The 22892-nt window shown below is 31.5% G+C and overlaps 1 protein-coding gene across 1 annotated transcript; it reads right to left on the bottom strand.

Annotated features, from left to right (window-relative positions):
• Window positions 1-1363: 1363 nt before the first annotated feature.
• LOC132737414 (carcinoembryonic antigen-related cell adhesion molecule 5-like) lies at window positions 1364-21316 on the bottom strand. The gene is made up of 6 exons (XM_060724699.1): window positions 21235-21316; window positions 19884-20150; window positions 14953-15219; window positions 13294-13560; window positions 10720-11007; window positions 1364-1717 (listed from the first exon to the last, which is right to left on the bottom strand). Exons 1-6 carry the CDS (start codon window positions 21314-21316, stop codon window positions 1401-1403), a joined length of 1488 nt encoding a protein of 495 aa, XP_060580682.1. The 3' UTR covers window positions 1364-1400.
• Between the last annotated feature and the right edge of the window lie 1576 nt (window positions 21317-22892).

Genomic DNA, 22892 nt, shown 5'->3' with positions numbered 1-22892 from the left:
AACACATTTCAATGGGATATGCATATTATTCTGTACCTGGAAACGAAACATTTAAGGTCTAACTCAAGCATTTTTGAGGAAAAGTGATATATTTGACATCGCAATAAGAGACCAACTCAAGTTAGACCTATATTGCACAGACGAAATTGAACTACCTGAGATGGTCTTTTATTTTAGATGTAAATAAAAAGGCAAAAAAGCATAAATTACCCTAAAATTTTCACAGAATGTGTATTTGACCTTACATTATCAAAATATGTAAAAAGGTGATTTTTGGTAAAAATGTCACTTAGACCAGTTTTGCGCTGAGCCATCGCAATGTAGTATGTATAGTAAAAATGTTTAATTCTTAATTGATGTACGCCTAATGCTTTTTTATGTGGGGGATTTTGGGGTAAAGGAAGACTAAATGCTTAATATTATATTGATCATGCTCTTGACCGTCTAAATATTTGTTTGTATTTTTATTGATATACACAATTTCTCATATAATAGACTGTGTTCTACAGGTTATACTTATTGAAATATAATTGCGCACCAAATGCGTTTATTGAATAACATTTGTCCAGCGCTTGTCTACTGCATTGCTATCATTGCATTAATTAATGAAGACTTAGGGTGTCCTGCAGTGCGTACACCTAAGAAGAACCACAAACCTTATAGATCAAACTTATTAAAAAATAGAAATTATGTTAAGTCAGACGTAGCCAGTTGAGAGAGATTTGAAGTCATGATTTTTAAGGCTTAACCTCAGTAGGAGACGAACATATCATGGCGAAAGTGTTTTAAGAATGTAAAAATCAAATGTTTTGAAATGATTGGTCGATAAGTTGGCAAAAATCTTGCCTAGCGCGGACGTGTTATGTGTTCTACGTCAACGCAACACAATCGTTCGCATAAGCCATCGCTTTATGATATCGCAACTAGATTGTATGCGTCCACCTATGTCGGTGCTGTATTGCATGCAAAACTGATGTTGTCGAATTTGAATGCAGATTGTACTTCGGAGAACTTGAGATGTTTTATGAACCATCATGTGACTGCGAATGTTTAAAAATAGACAATAACCGCTGGGTAGGAAATGGGAAATTAAATAAACTAAATAATTAAATAAAACTTGAAATGTTATAAGAAAAAACATGAGCCTTAATTGTAAATGACATGTATTTTAAAAACAATCTACCTTTAAAACGACATTTGTTTTTGTAAAATAGTACATTTTGACAGTGGTGTGGAACTTTTAATAGGGAGACCACTCATTATTTGGGATTCATTTTAAGTAGGACTTTGGATTTCAATAAAATAAGTACAACTGGAAGCACATTGGATTAAAATATTGAATATCCGTGAATTCAAACCCCAAATCGAAATACGATTTTAAAAGTTCTGGAAGTAAAACCCTATTTAATCATGTTTTTTTTTAAATAAACCAAAAGCTTACATTGAACAATGATTTTTATAGTTGACTCTGCAGACTTTGAGAAATGTGATTTTGCTGTATTGGTACTAATGCATTTGTAATCTCCAGCATTCTCTCTTAACACAGTGTTTAGTTGAAGCACACGTGAAGACGTAGTAGCAGAGGAACTTGTATGTTTCGTCCATTTATAAGAACAACCAGGATAACAATCTGAAGTACATTCAATTTTTTCATCTTTATCCCCTTCTGTTACAGTGTGAGGTGATCTTTTGCTGAGAACTGCTGAATCTGGTCCATCTAAAACGTGTAGTTGAAAAATATGACATAGATAATTTGTGAAAATCATGTTTACTTAAATAGGTCCATCTGAATAATGTTAATCATTATTTAACAATAAACACTAGTTTAATAAGTCATATTGATGTTGTTTACTGAAACAAGTTTAAGCGGAAAATGTTTGCTTTTAGCATTAAACAGGTATTAACCATATTTTTGTATCAAATAGTAAACATACATTTGGCTGATATATCATGAACTGTGTCTATCCAAAATAAGGCTAACACAATTGTTAGAAGTATCAAAGTACAAAACCATAACATTATCATCCAGGCCACTTGGTGACCAAAGTTTTGTAAAGGATTAATTTTATCTATTGAGAAATGAAGGAAATTGTTTACGCCTAGCCACCTGTTTAAATTAAAAATGTAATATCGTTTTTCACAAAACGTGGTTAAAATTTATTACAGCCTTGAGAGTTCTTTCTATAAAACTTCTTTTATTATGCGCTTTTATGTTTATTGTACTTACTTATATGCGCTTATAATGTTTATGAATACACAGGGGAGGAAGTGTTACACGAAGTTCTTATGATAACTTGTTTGGAGTTCTTATGATAACTGTCACGGAGTTCCTGGAAAACGTTACGGATTTCAGTGGAAAACTTGTCTATATACTTGGAGAACTCATGTAAAAAATGGTCATTTTTACCTTTAAATGGGGAGTTTGAGGTGCTAAATTAAACTTTGATAATTAAGCTTGCCCTACATATTGTATCATATTTCAGAAAAACCTTTTAGTCCATTTTTCATCGCCTTTTTTAAAAGAAAAATCTACTAGTTTTGAGTAAAATTTCCAAATTACTTCTCATTCGTACATATTGTGATTTTCATTTTCATTTTTCATTTGTGATCTTCTTCGTTGCTATACATAAATACATAATTGTAATGCATAGTTGCAAACATAAAGCCCAGGCTAATAAATTTATACCCGATTTTTCAAATGTCACGAAGTTCTTGTGATAACTCAAAATATGTCCTGGAGTTCTTATGATAACTTTTGTTACTGCCAGTGTGTTTCTTGTGCTTAATTACGGCACGTTAAAGCGTAGTTTATCAGTCAATAAGTTTGTAAATCATTATACAGCATAGTACGCGTATCATTTGCACACACATTTGGTTATATAACGTTGATTTTGAGCGTATTTCAGTTCAAGAGATATTTTTCTTACCCCCTTTTCGTGTGGTTTTTTGTGTTTGTTTGTGTTTTTTTTTTTCATTTTATTGGAATGACTTAAAACATATTTGATGTAGAGCATTTACTAACATGATAAAAATACGCTTTGCATTTAATATTTAATCATGATTTCTTCATGTATACACTATTCTTGGCAGTTTTAGAGAACATTAAGTAATTATGCTATCGGTTTGCCGAAACAAATTACATGTAAATGGTTTGCAGCAAAATAGGAAGTAGTATATGCACTACCTTTATCTAAATTGAAGGGGTGGGTGTCATCTTTAGGTATTCAATGGATATTTTAATTTCTAAAAGGTATCAATTTTGTCATAGAAACGTATAAAGTTCTATGAAAATGATATGACAATAGAAAGTAAGTCTTTAATAATATATGTGAGTCACCATAAGGTTCATGCCGTTTCTTTCTCTATTAAATCCAATGAAGCATCACGTGACGTACAGAAATCTCCATATTGCGGAAAATTATTGCATACATTTTTCTTATCAAAATTGGGAGTCCGTCTGGCATTCCCCCTAAATAATCCTAGTTGTGGAAACTTTTTCTGTAATTGATAACAAAAACATATTGTCGAACTTCTTTCGCTCCAACCTGTAGGGCACGTGCAAATCTGTTGAAGAGATCGATAGTAATCGGTTATTTTTTTATGTTTAAAAAGATCATACATTTCAGGTGCATGGGTGTGAAGGGTATCCCAGATATTTACTTGTTGTTTATGGTATAAAATGATACAAATTACTTAGCCGCTTCTTAAGGAAAGCCCAAATATGTATTGTCTGCACAAGAAAGGCGATTGCTTAAAACATGTAACTGAGAAAAAAGTTTATTTTTTAAACATTTTTTGCTTGGAGGGTTAAGCCATGTTTCTGCTGAATACAGGTGACTGCTGGTTCAGGTTTTCCTGAAGATAGCACATAATTCACCTGTTAATCCTTTGTAGACTGTTTCATGTTCAATCTATTATTAAAAGATTTGGGGTTTTCTGACAGCCGAATCCTGAAAAAAATGACAGTTACCTAAAATTTACGTGCACACAAAGCTATATACATGTACCGCATATTAACTTTACTTTGTCCTCATAATAACGATATGCATGTCTATTATGCGACTTATATATTTCTCTGTAGTTGCTGTAAATTCAGCGTTAACATTTCAAAGGAAACTTATGACATAAAACTTGAAACATTTAGTGCATTCGTTCGGTTTTATAATGTAAATACGAATTCGCACAAATTTTATTAGAAAAATATCTTTTTAACTAAAACACGCTCAAAACCAACATTATATATTACCTATTTTTGTGTAAGGCTGAGAGTATAAAGTTTCATGATAATTTAAACACTTATTAAATAATAGAATACGCATAAACGTACCGTAATTAAGCACAAGAAACACACTGGCAGTAACAAAAGTTATCATAAGAACTCCAGGACACATTTTGGGTTATCACAAGAACTCCGTGACATTTGAAAAATCGGGTATAAATTTATTAGCCTGGGCTTTATGTTTACAACTCTCTATTATCATTAGGTAATTAAGTATACCAACTAAGGAGAACACAAATGAAAAAGTCAGTATGTACGAATGAGCAAGTAATTTTGAAATTTTATTCAAAACTACCACATTTATTTTTAAAAGACGATGGAAAATTGACTAAAAGGTTTTTCTGAAACATAATATAATACGTAGGGCAAGCTTAATTATCAAAGTTTAATTAAGCACCTCAAACTCCCCATTTAAAGGTTAAAATGACCATTTTTGCGTGAGTTCTCAAAGTATATAGAAAAGTTTTCCACAGAAATCCGTAACGTTTTCCAGGAACTCCGTGACAGTTATCATAAGAACTCCAAAAAAGTTATCATAAGAACTCCATCCTTTGTGTAACACTTCCTCCCCCGTGTTGTCGCACTATCAGTAATAATGTTGCCCTAAATTGGTATCTTCTTTTCTTCTTTTTTTTTGTTATTACAACATTTCGTGAATTCACAGAAGATTTCCGGCAATTTAAAATATTTACAAAGGCGCAAAATAAATAACTTTAGTCATAATTTGATTGACTAATTGATTAATTTATATTGATACAACTAGAGGAACATTGACAATGAATTTGAATGCTTCTACGGTGAGTTATGCATGTGTACCAGATGGGTGGTAAATGTTCCATTGACTGATTGTTCTTGGGTAAAATAAAAACTTGTACGGATCTTTAGATAGCTATGTTGGCAACAGTTTTTACTTCTTATGGTATCAGATCTTTGGATTTCTTGTGGTTGTCAATTAAGATTATTTATCATACTGATGACAGAATGTGTGTTGTGATTTTGATAATTGACATCTTTGCAGTTTTCTGTTTTATTTATTTAATTTGTATCCTTGGGATTTCAGAAAGTTAAAGCATATTGAAGGATGATGTTTTGATATTTTGCAGAATTTTCTTGTCTAAGTTATGGAGATTTGAAGTCCATCAACAAGTCTAAATTCTCGGTGATATAAATAGTCAGGGAAATCATTGATGTTGAATGCGTAGAGGATCAATCCTAAGCCCGTGCCCTGGGCGTCGCCTCGCCTGCTGTTAAAGGAATTATTTAAGGTTCCTTGTCCTCAAACTCGACTGTCTGGGTCCTATCCTCTTAAACAAATCATTGATTACATGTAATGTCATAAATTCCAATTTTTGTAAGATAAGTTTATTAGGCACATTGGCAAATGCATGTAAAATCCATGATGATTATGTCTGTCTTGACTGAAGGAAATTAGTTTTGCAAGATCGGAAATAACGTAATAAATTTTAAACGTCATACAAGATATAATTTTCTTATTAAAGACAAAACATTAATTGATATTATAATTTCTACTTCATGTATGAAAACAGATTTTAAGTAGATTCTTCTTTTATGATCTTTTTTGGTGGGAATAGGAATATTGAGTAGCATATTTGCAACGTGTTTTCAATAATTAATGTACATTTGTGTTTTTTTTTATCTCAGATTTGAGGAATCTTACTTTTTATCGTTATGTTTATTTTTAGGTTTGAAATACTTACGCTTACAACTATTCATTTATCTGTTTAGTTCATTGAAAATCCAGAAAAGATTTTCCTTTCATTTCTTGTTTTGGAAAGTGAGATATTGGTTAGTGAGCTGTAAGCAATTACATGAAGAAGTTTTTGGAGTTTTTTATGTATTACATATAGAGATGATTGTTGTTCAGTCATTATTGCCAAGATCATAAAAGTCACCGTCAATCAGGTAAAATACTTTGCGTTTGAGATTACTTTACTAATGGAACTGTCTACTTGTCGTAGGAAAGTCTACTCATAAGGATGGTTGTATAAAATAAGCATTTGATAAGCGTTTTTGATTATACAGAATTCGTCTTAGTTCGATTGTGTAGGAAGCTGGATGCACACACTTTCAAATCTGTTCTTGGAACCAACCAATACTGAGCAATGAGTGTAAACTTTGTTGCTCAAAGAAACAACTACTTAACCCGAACGTGTTTGGATCCATTCGACTAGCGATCATTTGATTACTAATGCGACGCGTTCAGCCCTCGGCATGCCGCCACTGAATTAGCCTTTGTGATATTAAGAAGTGTTTATTGACCCTGACTTTTTTTAAATTGTATATTTGGTCATAAAATTGCACTGAGGAGTAGATATTTTTATAAGCCCATCATGGATTGGCCATTCAAAATATTGGTATTTTCGATTTAGGGGTCACGTAACGACTCATTTCCAACAACTATAACTTTGGAAACCAAGTCTATTGGGGTATCTTACTCTGTCTTTTTGGTTCTTTATTGACTGAAAGATAACAATTTGAACTTAAGACCATAATTCTGTTAAATTTTGTCGCAGCAAAAATTCCTTCCTTTACTACCATCTACACATTAAGGTTGTTCATCCCGGAAAGTTTAAGCAAAATCTGCCATCCGGTTTAAGAGTAGATGCGTTCACAAAATTTCTACATAGTATATAGTGAAAAAGTCAACAAAGGACTATAATTCTGTGATATTTGGTCGCAGCGAAAATTCCTTCATTTACTAACATCTACACATTAAGGTTGTTCATCCCTGGATCTGGAAAGTTAGGCAAAATCTGCTATCCGGTTTAAGAGGAGTTGCGTTCACAAGATTTCGGGACGTACGGACAGACAGACGTACGGACGGACGGATAAGGTTCGCTATATACTCCCCACTTTGTGGGGGCATAAAAACTATGTATTTATAAATCAAATTCTATTTAATATCATAGCAACTAGATTTTTCATAAAATAAAATGATGTGCATAATATTCATACTGCCATCTGTCTATGTGTAAAGTTTTATGAAAATGTTTTGTGTACATCGTAAGTTAAGTTACTGTATGTGTAGAAATATTCGCGGGCTTCAAATTTTCGCGATCTTCGCGGTGACATTCGATCCGCGAATTCATGTTTAGCGCGAATATTTCTACACCAATAATTTCTTAATAGTCATATTTTCGCGGTTCTATAGAACAATGTATATCAATGTGAGATATGCTTTCACACTTTTTATTTAAATGTTTACTGAGTAATTGTGTTTGTTTTCTAAGTTATTTATCATTTAAAATCGTTTATGTTTGTGTTTTTTTTTTGTATCGTTTGTTCAGAAAAAAACAAAACATGATCTGATCAGTTGTCAAGACGTTTATGACGCAAACTGTGAAAAATTATGCAAGTTAACAGGCATTCTTTTGTTTTGCTATAATCTGTCCGCTAGACAATGTCTTTTTTTGTACAATAGCGTGTTGTTTGACACCTGGTATTGAAAATAACTGTGAACTCCTGTGATGATACAGTAATTTTCCCTATTTTTTAACCTGAGTGGTCAACGCGAATTTATGATTTCCGGCAGTCACCTCCGCGAATTCAAAATAGCGCGAATATTTGTATAGACCCCAAAGTGGACCTTTCCGCGAAAATTTGCTTCCGCGAATTTAAATACACATACAGTATATGAAATTGTTTTGAGTACATACACAGTTATCATAGGTTCCTGCTTCTGCGAAAAGGTAAACAGACAGACAGAGGGCAAATCTTCAGCGCCGATAGGTCAAGTTAGAAATCCATATAATGAGGTTTAAGATGTACTTGTATTCATTTGTCAAGTGTCAAGTTTCATTAAAGCAAGAAATATGTCCATAGAATACGGATGAAAATAAAGAGAGGCAACTCTTACATGTAATAATGAGTACAACAATATCAAACTTAATAAAACTGTTATATCTGCCACATACATCAGATGCTTTATAGTTGACTTTGAATATCTTCTGATTTTATCAAACCAATCCTAGCACACGGTATTCAAGTTAAACAAAGGTGGTTATGATATATAATGTAACGGTACGAATTGTTGAATTCGTTCACAGAAGTACTCGTCAGCAGTCAGTAATAAAATGCAATACATGGATTTCAACTTTGGCAACACTAATACAGGGTAATTATCAACTTCTTACAGTTTTAAAATGTTTGTGAATTTGATAAATTTAATTATTTTTTTAAATGTTTCCAGAATTATTTTAAAATAAATACAGAGAACTGTAAGTCTTCGCCGCCTTCTTTCCTTGAAGGACTATATTTGGTTGTAGAAAACCCAACTTTTTGACCAAGTATATAACCACGGAATAAACAAAGTTTACTATTTATAATTCTGTGGTTTCGAATTTGTCCCGTTTCAATGTTAGAATAAATATTCAGTGTATCCTAGCATCTCTTTTTACATCAATTGAGAGATATTTTAAGTCATGGGATGTGATATATACGGTTGCACAGAGGTGACATTTATGCGTTTTTATTTATCTCGAGCACACGAGATACTATGTCATAGCAACGAGTTACTTAATGTCGTGACCACGAGATGATTGAGTGGTACGCACGTGATACTATGTCGTGACCAGGAGTTACAAAGTCGCAGCCGTCAGATAATTAAGTGGTGCGCACGGGATACTATATGGTAGCCATGCGTAACTTAGTTACTAACCGGTTGGTGTTATTGTCTCTTTGCTTACCCACAGAACGAGAACCAGACACTGACTGTAAATACCGAAAATGAGAGGATAAAAATGACCGGTACTGGCGGGGGAAATGGGCGGAGCTTATTTATCTCTTATGCAAATGTGTACAATTGCGAATAATGAGAGTTTGACAATGTAAAGATATGAACGTAACTTCTGTTTTGTCGGCGTATGCTAAAAAAAGGAGTTTCCCGCGTGTTATGATGAAAACATGTTTACAATGATAATTAGGCAAACTCAATCCATGAGTGCAACGTTGGAATTGACATTCAAAAATACAATTTTATTTTGTCCGTAAACAAACTGTTCGACACAGATAAACAGGCTGGATTTTTGACAACGAATAGCCTACATAAACACATTCTTGTTAAGTTCGTTGACTGTAGCTCAAGCGAATTTTGAGCTACGTTTGACACAACATGAAAACGCACAACCGAACGCACGCACACGGGAACGTACGGAAGGACAATGGCAAATCTCAAAAATTACCAACGTTATAAAGGGTCCAAATGTATTGCTGTTTTTGCAATATCTCATGTATATTTGTTGTCCTAGCAATATCCTTTTACAACATAGGAATGACATGCATTATTTCTTGACTATAATATTTGTTTTTAACATAGGAAGAAAAATAAGTGGACCATCATAATCACTTTACCTCTTTAATCTTGAACTGGTATCATATCGTTCATTTCTGCATCTTAAAGGTTGCAAATGCGAACAAGGTTTTCTTCTATCTACATTTGAGCTGTGTAGCCTAGATTTTGTCTGAGTTGACCAATACCATGATCTAACGTTCAAAATATTTTCAGGATTTTTGTGCCGAAATCAAGCCCCCTTTATTATTTATCTCAATGAATCATTAATTTTTATGTTTTTTCCTCTTTTTTTTTGTTATATTTTGCGATACCTGACTACTAAGTTTTTGTGCATACCAATCACCGCTAGTATGACTGAACAAACTTAAATTATCGAATTTTACATCTACATTTATACATCAAAGTTATGAGTTTGTAACAGAAAAAAATATACAGGAAATGTTGATCCACTAATGCTTTATGTATTAATAAAAACAAACTATATTATAAAATAAAATATAAAGATGAATCTTTTATTTGTTATATTTTGTGATACTTGACAACAAAATTGTGTGCGTAACAATAACCAATTGTATGAATGTACAAACTGAAACTATGGACTTTTTCATCTACATCTATATATCAATGTTATGATTTGTAACAAGAAAAGATACAAGAAATTAAAGATATGATAATTCATCCACTAATGCTTTATATAATAATAAAAACAAAATATGTTAAAGAAATCTGAGAAAAAATCTTTTATTGAGGATTCGAATTTGCAACTTCGGGATCGCTATGCTATCATAAATAGATAAATACATTTAATTTATATTATGTCTTTACTTTTACCTTTCTTATTTCAATAACACTCTGAAAATGTAATTTGTTAAGCACGAAAACAGTTTTAAACTTTTCGTATTAACTTGCGCACTAGTGATTGATGTATCTGGAGTTATGCTTAAATAATTCCTAATTATTGTTTAAGATATTTACCTGAAAACAAAAGAATAAAACATTGTCAGTTAGACAATCTTACTTACTTCAATCATATTAAGTGCGGGAAATTTCAAATTGGCACTGAACATTTAATACTGCTAAAGGGACATCAAAGCCTAGTAGTGACAGGAAAATAAGACAGTCTACTTACATCTCACATTGACAATAGTTTGTATTGTTGTTGTTGAAGATGAAATCTTTTCAGAATTTCTTGCTATACAAGAATATATTGCAGCATTTTCACGGTGTAGTTCCCCTATAGATAAAACACTTGTACCACTGACTGTGGTTGTCTGCCCTTGTCTTGTCTTATTCCATGTGTATGTGCAATCAGGATAGCACTCAGAAGAGCAAGTGATATCACTTAGACTCTGTCCTTCATTTTTGGTGTAGTTTTGTGTTGATGGTAATAATTTAGTTGATGACTGGTATGGTCCATCTTTAAATCAAATAAACATATGAAAAGGTAAATGCAGTTTCCATTTGCATGCCATATCCTTAGCCAAAAAGAGCTGATAGTACCTACATCATAGTATAATACTAATCATAAACAAAGAATAAATTAAAAGAACTCAGCAATTATTTTTGTGTTAAAATGTTACATACTTATATCATCAAGGAGTGTAAAAAATGACAATACGAAATTAACCATTTATTTACTAGTAAGCGAAAAGGAAAACGGCAATTACATGATTTAGGTATGATTAATATTACGTCAAGTTAGGTGCTCTATGTCACTTAACAAAATAGTTATAAGTAAAATTTATTATAATAAATTTAATGATACCTTATTAAAATCAAACATACTTATGGGAGCATACGATTGAACCTACACACTTATAAATAGTTTGTCTAATAATACTGAATGTTTTTTAGTGTCATTAAATGTATACTGTTGCTGTTCCAACATATCAATATAATATACCCATCACAACTTAAAAGAATAAATTATGTACTTTTCAATTGTATTTAAACGTCATGAACGTTGCTTTGTCGCGTGCTTTTTTTTTAAAAGTTTGTCATACAAAGACATCAATGTCAATGTAAAGATAAAGCATGCAACTTTTTAAATTTAGCCGTTTTAGGCTTTTGTGATGTTTTCGTACTTTGTTTTTTTTAAATCTTGTAATTACATTTACTGGTTATTACTTATTAATTTATAATATATAATTTTGTTACAAAAGTGTGATAATGCTTGTCACAGACAAGCTTCAATACACATATTTTTTATTATGCCATGTCATCACCGTTTGCAGTACAATTTATTCAACACTTTGTACTTATTTTTTACTTTTGAATTTCGATCTTCGAGCTGGGTCGAAGTTCATCTCTAGCTCAAAATTCAGCTTTGATTTACTTTGAGTTTCAATCTTCTAGCTTGCTCGTAGTTCAGAGCTAGCTCAATATTCACTGTAAACTAAGTTTCGATCTTCGATATCAATGCGAATTTCTCGTTACTTAAAAATTACTTATTGTGACATATTACCATAGGCATATATCATTTACATAAATACAAGTCTGTTTTAAACTACGATAAAGTTAAAAAAAAATATATTTGTTTTACAGTGGTTTCCTTTGATTGCGTGTTTGTAAGTCAATTCTGGAAGATTGCTTACTTGTTGTATTGTGTACCTGCTTTTCGACTATTTTGAAACATTGAAATTTGGAGTTATGTCATAAAAAAAACGAAGATGGAATATGAAATGATACAAGTGCATAAAATTAGAAAGAAAAAATAAACTCATAAATAAGTTTTATTCCGCATGCATTTAATCGATACATTCCCCTGTTTATGAAATCTACCACCTATTAATAATGCTAACTTCATAAATTTGATTTGTTTTAATGTGTAAAAATAATTTGGACATTATTAACGCTTTTAGAGATTAAAGTACTAATGAATTTAAAATTTAAAATATTTGAGTCACTGAGTAAAAACAAAAGCAACGGATCCAAAGTAATCGATTATGACTATATAAAGTGTAGCGATGATGATAAAGAGTTATATCGTTTTCTTTTGATATTTTAATAATATATGTCTCACATGCGATGAAAATAATGTAAAAAGTGTAAATAATACAAACAGAAAGAATGCAGCAGCTGAGATATTTTATCTAGACATAAAATATACCAAATAACCCAAGAATATAATTTTTTATGTTTATTTAGTTATCTTTATTAATTAATTATTTTCTAGCATTTTTGACCAAAGAATAACTGGATTATAATGAATATGACATTTTTTCCAAAATCTAAATTATTGGGTTCTTTTTTGTTTGTTTTTTTTTCTTTAAAGTTAGCTTTCCTACTGATGCTTTATTTATATAATTGAATTACATTTCAAGCAGAATAAAATATTGCAACGTTTAAACAAGTTAACATAAATGCGCTTTGGTTTAATTGTTTTAAGATGAATTATCCTGTTTTGAATTGTAACATATTTAGATTAATTAGTAGTAAATACCGCTCTGTTAAATCTTGTGTTTTACATATTTATTTATATTTATACATTTGTTTATTGAGCATCTTGAACTTTGTTTGCAAAATGTTTTAAATTCTGGTAAACCTTTCGATATGTCATAGGGATTTCAATACTATATAGTCTTGTTATCCTATTTTAAACCCTTTTAATAAGATGTACCTACTGTTTGTACAAAGTGTTATGAACTTTATATGTAATACACCTACCCAAATTTTGAAACAAAATAGGATGATATATACTTACATCTTACGTAAATAGCAACCCTCTTTTCCCTCCATCTAGACTGCATGTCACCATTAGTAGCCCTGCATGTATAATTTCCAGCTGATGATTTTTGCACTTGGCCCAAAGACAGAGTATCTGTATTGACAATAGTCTGGCCATCTTTGGTCCATTTATATGTACATGCAGGAAAACAGTCAGCCTCGCACTTTATATCGTGTAATCTTGTGCCCTCATCAACTGTATATACTGATTTCCCATTTGTTACTTTTAAAGAATCAGGACCAACTGTAAACAAGAAATATACTAGCGTAATGATTAAGTGCCTGATACATTTAAATAGTGGGAGTTATCCCTTTTAAATCAAAAGATCAATATCGGAATTAGTTCTCTGACTTACAAGAAGTAGCCATTATTGAACATGGTGGATATCGAATAGCATAAATGATAGCAATATCATGAAATATAAACTATTAATGTTAAAAAAATGCAATTAAATGAAATTGTTTTATATTCATTAGTTTGATTTCAAAATTGTCCAAGGTTTGTGATATTTTGTCTGGAGAAGCATACATTGGGAAAATAATCTATTTGAACATGAACAAATCCCGTAAACATGATTTACGCAGTACAGAGAAACAAATACTTTATTGTAGATAATCGCAATTGTCATTGATAAAGATTTGTGGTTTTCTTTAACTACACATGTTTAGCAGAAAGAAACAAAAAAATGAAAAATACCAATATCAAAAATGGTAATTTGTTCAATTAATAAATAAAACAATGTACCTTCTTGGGCGTTTGTTTTACATAATTATTTACTGTCTGAAAAACATATTAGTAAAAACAGTGCCTAATATACGCCTAAAGTAACTTAAAATGATTAATTGCGTGATAATGTGCAGACTGACATCAATGCAATAATTAATATGTATTCGTAAGTTGCTCTACCTTATTTTCGGTTAGTCTGTTTTATAGAAAAGGCAGTGATTAAGACACAACGTTAACACAGTGTCTTTTTTACAAAACAGAATGAATCTTACTCTTTTTAATTTGACGTGTCTTAAAATTGATTTTCAAATTATTGGTGATGAAAGTTTAATGTATATCAAACAATTTAATAGTCAAATTACTTTTTATAAAATGTGTGTTATAATCCTCTCTCTCTCTCTCTCTCTCTCTCTCTCTCACTCTCTCTCTCTCTCTCTCTCTCTCTCTTCAGATAAAATAAGATATTTTTCTGTAAGAGAGATAAAGCACTTTTCATTACCTGCTATTAAAAGCACAAACTCAATCTTCAATTTCACCCCTTGGTATCTTTATCGATTGCATTTCATGTTTCTCCATTTAAAATACTCATTTTGCAATTAAGCATATAATATTAAAGAGATAATGTTTACTTGGTTTAAGCTCAATATTTTATTCATTGAACAAATATGTATATATTAAGATTTTGATCAATACAAACAAAGAACCACCACTATACAAATATCTGTTTACGCAAATACTTTACATCAGAACTGGTTACAGTCAACCAAAATAATTACAGTCAACCAAAAGAATTAATAACAAAAATCAGGCTTTAGGTGTAAAATATTTTTCAATTACAGGAACTTCGACGAATAAGACTAAGTATAGTCGTAATTAGAAAAACAGTACGTATGTAAAATATCAACTTACATCTAACTTCAAGTAGCAACTGTTTTGTTTGTAGTGGTTGTTGAGACAGTTTAACGTTTCTAGCAGTACATGTATATGTTCCAGCCATTGACTTTGTTAAAGGACTCAGGTCAAGCACTGCTCCAGACACACTAAATGAATTTGGTCCAGACCAACTGTAGCTACATTCCCAGCAATCAGCTCCACATGTGATTGGTGCGAGGGTATAGTTTTCATTATGTCGATAGGAGACAGCAGTTGGATTGAAAAATATATTCCTTGGTCCATCTGTAAGAAATATAATATATTCTTCTAATTATCACCTTTCTTTGTGTTTTTCTTTTCCTTACTAATAATCTGTTTTATTTTCTTTTTTTTCCAATACAAATAAGAGTGTTAAATAATATTATATAAATAACACATGGGTTTGTGAGTAACAGTAAAAATATCATCCCGAGGAAAATACTGTTATCCGAGGCGTAGCCATGTGTTATTTATTTTATTACCCCGAACAAATACTGTGATGATCTGAAATTGTCAACTTAATCTAACTATAACAAAAATAAACCAAAAGTAGCAAACTGTAAAACTGTGTAACTCAACTGTCCTTACCTTTTAAGTTTTAAGTGTACTTTAGGCCTACTTGAGAAGTTTTCTTTTTCTTTTACTCTTTATGCAAGTGATGATATTTACAAATCATAAACATACAATAAGCTAGGTTTTATTTAGAAAACAAAACACTAACCCATTTACAAGGTTATGATCTGTGAAATCTGATCCTTCTGTTTAGCATGGTTTTTGACAAAATAACGATGATATCCTATGTCTGTCCACCATATCTGTAACGTGTCACTGATTATAATTGTTAAATAATCCTTTGTGCATGTTTAAATCGTCTGCATGTTCCAGTTTGACACATTATTATTTACATTGCAATTACCTCCGTTGAAAACGGATGTTCACTTTTTGACTATTCAACAAAAAGATATTTTATACGCGAAAAGCACACCAGGGTGCGAACAACTAAGTTTTGTGAGTGTCATAGTTACTCCTGGGAAGACATTGATGTCATATCGGGGTTTAAAATCGAAAATAAGAATGAATCGAGAAAAAAATGGCGGCCTTTTTATTTCATTTTATTTAGGAAATAGACCACGTGACCAGATTTTATACTGTTCAAAAATACTGTTACCTATGTAACAGTACAAAATTCTTAGTCGCGTGGTACACTTGCAGTAACAGTAAGAATAACTCCCAGAGGCCTATGGGAAATTAACATTACGAAAAAAGTGAGGGGTAATAACATATATTATAACACGTTAGATATGTGTTTTGTTTAAGCTATTTTTGTATTATATAAAAATAAGTTAAACCTATAAATTATAATCCTGGAAAATTATTATTTGTGTGATCAACTGTCAAAGTTGAACAAACACAGTAAAAGTAAAAACACAGCACGTCACAATGTATAATTATCATATCTCACAGTCTGAAAATGATAGTCGACAGCTTTGCTATTTTCATACTTCGTAACAATAGAATCACTGTATGTGATAATCTTATACAAAAACAAGCTTTATTTCTTTACATGCGGATTAACTACATCGTTATTAATTGATGTAATAACGGACAAAATGAAATGTAAGTAGAACATAATGAGTAAATATGAATTATATTATAATTTAAGCGAATATCATTACAATAAAAGAATACCATAGTATTCCATTCTATATATTTAAGAAAAAAAGTACACAGCACTAAGGCCTCATAGAATTATAATGAACGATCAGTCACGTCCGTAAACATTTAGCAGATCGAAGCAGAAGACTGAGGTCAGTTCATTTTTTTCGGGCTGACTAGGGATTCACTATAATGAGGTCAAAAGTAGGCTACTGTGTGCTATTTCTTATATTATATTGCACTAATCATTATTTAAATTCACTCAAAAAGGAAATTATGTTGTTAAATAAAAATTGTTGTTGCCTTTGTTTTTGTTGTTGTTGTTTTTGTAAAATGAACTGAAAACGGTTTGTTATCCTCGCTACTTAAGTTTAGAAGCCCGACAGACCTGTAATAGAGCCCTTTCATGCGGTCACTTTACTTTTTGTCGTACTGCTGACGCCATCGTGAATATTACATTATTTAAAAGCTGACAGACACTACAGAAATAATTATTTTTGTCCAATCAGATGGCAGTATTTTTCAAATTTTGAAAGAACTTATTTTAGTAAATGAGCTTTAAACAACCAGTGCTACTAACCAGGTCAATCGAATAAACTGATTAACTGACGCTATTATGCATGTGCGCCTTGGAGGCGGAGTTACAGGGATATTGTTTTTTTTTATATTACATTCGTGCGATGCACAAAAGCTGTTAGTTTAGAGGCTCGTCTTATGATATCGTGGACATTTTTTCATAGAAATACATAGGATAAAAGAGAAAGTAGCCGTGAAAACAAACACATTTATTTAATAAACTTTTCTCTCCAGAAACAAAAATTATATGTAATAGATTGTGAACAGTTGTTTTATTTTCAATCCGAATTTTCAATCTAAACGTTTTTACTGAAATTTACAGCAGTTAAAATAGTACAGCGATTTATATGTTTTAAAGTTTTGCATGCTCTTTAAAGTGATATTATGCCGTTACAAGGGTATACAGTTAGTGAGCGGGTGAAGATCAAAATAAGTTTTCATTGTGCCATAATTCCTTTCAATTTGATAATAAAGTTAGCATAAACAACAAATAACATGCAAATGTAATTTTTGTAAAGATTCATTAGAATTTACCTATAACGCTTAGTTTATAAAAAAATGGGACAGTTTTTTTTTAATTTTAGGTGTATTTATAATGTTCTCCAAAACATTTTCCATTCAAACACCATTTAATTTTTGACAGTCAATCTTTTGAAACATAAAGTCAATTCAGCTCAATTTGACTATGATAATATGAGCATTATGTCACTTTAAAGTTTCCTTAGAGAACTTGTGACATTTAGAAATAAACAACATCGGGGGAATTCTAGCTTGAATGTTCATGTGCAATAACTGAGACCCCATTTCAGTAAAATCAATTCTTTGAACAATATATTTTCAGACTACATGGAAAAGGTTAGGAAGTTCATTTTTTTTTATAAAATTAACACTACTTACTGGTACCGAATTATATTCACAATAAAAAGGGCCGAAAAGCTGCTTAAGACTTTCAATAAAAATGAGAAAAGGCGTTACATTGAGGCTTATATTCCATTTAATAATTAAAGTAAAAGAGCAACATTGAAAACAAGGTAATGCTGGACAGGTACCTAACTTTATTCTAACAAATTACTCGTCAGTAGATTTATTTCTTAAAGCAGTAAACACAATCATTCGTCCTGAATGCGCATTCCAATGTCCTTATAAACGTCATAACTATAAACACTAAACATAATCCTTGACCTTCATGATTTAAGTGCCAGCTCAAAGATCAGACGTCGCCAATGTTGACAGGCGTGTTTGTTGTGTTTCGGGGTGTCAATCAATATCGCGTGACGGAAGAGGGCGGAGATATTTAGAGAGTGTACAAAAATAATTTAAAACACTAAGCCGGTTAAAATTTATTAGTACGCATTTACAAAAATAAATTGGTCGCGTGGCTGCGCCGCGCCTGACCAATTTATTTTTGTAAAAACATACTAATAAATTTTAACCGGCTTAGTGTTTTAAATTATTTTTGTACACTCTTTAACTCATAAACTTTAACCTATTCTAAATAGACTACATTTAATTTAATGTACTGCAACATTTATTTTTAGATAATCTTCGATTCATAAATAATGTAAGTAAGGAAAAACTGGCTTTGAGTCAAGACACATCTTGAATATTTGTTAAACAAAAAGAGGGCGTATCATTTATACACGAAAAACTTAAAGTGTGCCACCCTTTTATTTTACACCCCTTGTTGTCACATTTTTCATTGTTAGCTTTTACACAAATATAGAAAATGGAATATTTATTGAAGAATTTGTTAGTTGACTCTGTATCAATATTCCTTCTATTTTATTTTAAAGATAATTGAAACAAGTTAGCTTAAAAAAAGTCTAGTAACGGCTCGCTTTGTCATTTCTATTAATCTTACATTTTAATAGGGGAGCAACGGGTCCTAAAACGGTTAACTGAGGACTAGATATAGCAAGGTGTATCTGCATAGAACTTACTTTAGAAAAGACAGGTGAAATGAAGTAAATTAAACGTCAGCGTTTACATGATTGATGAAAACTTACTTTTTTATCTTTACATGATCTATCCTTGCTAATTTTTAAAATGGCGTTAAAATTGAAGGTTTTTAGCCGACATGTTAGATTCAATTTGATTGGCCAAATAAATGTTTGAATCCAGCTCAGACAGGATAATCATGTAAAAAGCTGGAAGTCAAGCCTCGGTTAAAATGTGGATCGATTTGGAGTTCTAGGTTGTTTTCTATTGCCTCCAAAGGGAAATCCTTACGTTATACCGCGAGCCGGCACAAGACTTGTGAACAAATTGCTTTTTAAACAAGCTCATAATATGAATCAATGAATTGAAATATTAAAATATATTCCTGCGTCTATGCTTTTTGATCTAATGGCAAATATTAGTGACCTTTTGACCTGAAATCGGGTGTCAGAGTTCACACTTGTGAGGGTGTATTGGTGTACATTCTTGTTATAAAACACACGTTTGATTTTATACAGCCTGCCTGTTGTAACATGCATTCGTGGTATTGTATTGTTTTGAATTTAAATGTACATTTTGACAAGCATCTATCCATCCGTAAATTCATCCTTCGATTTATCTTTTTGTACTAAAATGTAACTAGCACAGACTCAAATACCGACGAGTGGGTCATTAAGATGCGCATTTTATTAACAAATGGAGCTTCAAAACAAGCATTACAATTTAATTCTCACTAAAATAGTTAATTGTATACTTACAAATTACATTCACAGTTAGATCTTTGCTTTGTGGTGCACCACCAGTCCTTGTTGCTCTACATCTGTATGTTCCAGCATCTGAACTCTGAAGCTGTCCAATGTTTAATAAAGCTGAGCTACTAACAAGTGTTCTTGATGGCGTCTTTGACCACGTAAAACTACATGTAGGATGACATGATGCTGAACAAGTTACTTGATTGAGACTTTCGTTTTCGTCTTTCTTATAGCTTAAATCACTTGGTATAAACGCAACGTTATCTGGACCATCTGAAGATATACATTTTTAAAACCTTTTTGTTACCTTTGCTCATTACCCTTTTATTTGGTCAATTCTGACCATAAATGTCTCAACATATAGAAATGATCTATTCTAGAACTACATAAAAGATGACAGGTTACAAATCACTTCATAAAGATTCTTATTTCCTTTTTTCTGATAGACTGCATCACTTCGACTAAATATAAAACAATCTGGACCATCTGATATTTATGATATTAGTCATAAAGATTTTTGACAGGTTATGAAATTATAAATAATATATATAGATGGTTGTTTGGAAATATCATCTGAGTGGCCAGGCGAGGGCTATATTGCAAACAACAACTTATATACGGCTATATAACCTCTCATAATTATTTATAACGAATTTATAATACAGCATGCATATTTTATAGAGAAAACGGGTAAAATTTCTTCATAAATTGACAACACCCGTGTATATATAACTATATTAACGTCAAGATTATTTAATGAAAAGCGAAGTAACAAACGAGCAGTAATATAACAACGAATGTGCAAGGGTTTACTTATAAACAATGCAAAATTAATTAAGGTTTTTTAAGTTTTTTAGAAGAATTAGAAAGAGATCCGACTCGAGATTGTTGCTACTCTTTTTATGCCCTTCATACTTTAAAATTAAGGATCTCGTTAAAACTATTTCCGGTTCAACTGATAAATATCAATACTTCTAAAATCCGGAAATTGAAAACAAACAAAAAAACAACATCAACAAACATTGGTAATATAATAATACATGGTACTGTAAATTTGCAAATTGAAAAAAAAAACAATAAGTAAAGAACATGTTGCTATATATTTGAATAGCAACCTGTCAAACAGGTCATGTTTACAATAAGAAATTTCCATAACAAACAATTACAGGTTTATAGCTTGTACTTCATTAAACATACTTTAGTCTTAAATTTTGAAAACACTTTAAAATTAATATCATGTAAGTTATAGGTGGAATCAAATTCAATTTACTTGTTAAGAAAATATTCTAAAATTGTGTATTTTTATACTATTTTATAAACTTCATATATTTTTAATCACATCTAAATAAAAAAAAACTGAATTTCTTCTTGTTCACTAACTTCAAAACTTCTGACTCCCCGAAACTAAAAGCATTAGACCATAATTTATGGAACGCCATAGCTGCCTCATGTTATTACATTTCTTTTTATCTTGCCAAGAAAGCGTCTTATCATGTCAAATATAAGCGTTGTAATGTCATTGTAATTTGTTGACTTGTCTAAACATTGCCTTATTATGCGTAACAGTAGTCTTATCTCTTTAAAATATGATGTTGACTTGTGTTAACATTGTTTAATTATTTCAAACAGTTGTGTTATCATGTCAAAATGTCGTTTTGGCTTGTCTGAAATGTGTCATATTATGTCAACTACAGTAACATGCCATAAGTATTGGTTAAAAAGGCGGCCATATTGGATTTAATTGAGCATGTCTGTAGGATTAGTTTCCCTTTGATCACATGCTGCCAATCAATGTTGACGTAAATACCACAGATATTAATAGCACAGCCATGCTTTTAGGTGTGATGTCATTTATGATGTCATCAATCACTGTGTTGTAGCATTCTTTGTGTAAACAATGTAATGGGTAGGAAAGGTCAAGAATTGTCACCAGATAAGAAGAATATTATTGTTGATTTGCATTTAAAAGGATTTAGACCTAGTAAAATATGTGAGACATTGGATATACCTTATAGTACGGTATTTAATATTTTGAAAAAATTTAAATCATCTGGTTCTGTGGAAAATAAATCAAGAAGTGGCAGACCTGCATTACTGACTGGGAGGGGTTATCGCGTTTTTAGAAAGACTTGTGAAAAAGAACAGGAGAAACTCATTATGTGAAATCACATGCAAATTTAATGAAAATGCTGTGAATCAAGTATCCAAGAGGACAGTCCAGCGTCATTTACACAAACACAACTTTAAAAGGAGGGTTTTAAGGAAGAGAGTGGTGGTAACAGTTAAAAATAGGAAAAAGAGGTTGTCATGGTGTTTACAGAAGAGGTGGTGGACTGTTGAGAGACAGTGGAAGAATGTTATATTCTCTGATGAGAGCCAGGTTGTTGTAGGTGGTGATAATAGAGTGTATGTCTGGAGAAAACAGAGTGAAGGATACAGACCGGACCTCATTCCATCAACTAAAAATAGAAAGTTCTCTGTTATGATATGGGGGTGTATATGTTGGGAGGGTGTTGGAACTGTTACACGTGTTGAAGGTAATATTGATTCACAGAAATACATCAGCATACTTGATGCTAACTTGTGGCCGGTTTTAGTCAGACATTTCCCAGGAGATAATTATTTATTTCAGCAGGACAATGCTCCGGTTCATACTTCACGGGCAACCAGTGATTTCATAGCTCAAAGTCATATAAAAACTATGTCATGGCCTGCCCAGTCACCAGATTTGAATATCATTGAAAATATTTGGTTGTTTATAAAAAGAAAATTGACAAATAGACTTACATCGATTACTTCTGAGGGTGATCTTTTCAATCACATTGAAGACATTTGGACCAGCATTTCACCTGAGCACATTCAGAGTTTGTATAAGAGCATTCCAAGAAAAGAAGAATTTTACAAGTTATTAGATTAAAAGGACATCTAACAAAGTATTAAGGTAAGGATTGTCAAAAAATTATGGAGAAAGTTTATTTAGTTGTTGCTGTTTTTCAATTTTTAAAATCACCATTT

This window comes from Ruditapes philippinarum, unplaced genomic scaffold (assembly GCF_026571515.1).
Source record: "Ruditapes philippinarum isolate M1 unplaced genomic scaffold, ASM2657151v2 ctg4982_1_1_1_1, whole genome shotgun sequence".
NCBI classification, from domain to species: Eukaryota; Metazoa; Mollusca; class Bivalvia; order Venerida; family Veneridae; genus Ruditapes; species Ruditapes philippinarum.
The sequence above is the reverse complement of the archived record's forward strand: the minus strand, read 5'-3'. Positions and strand labels throughout refer to the sequence as shown.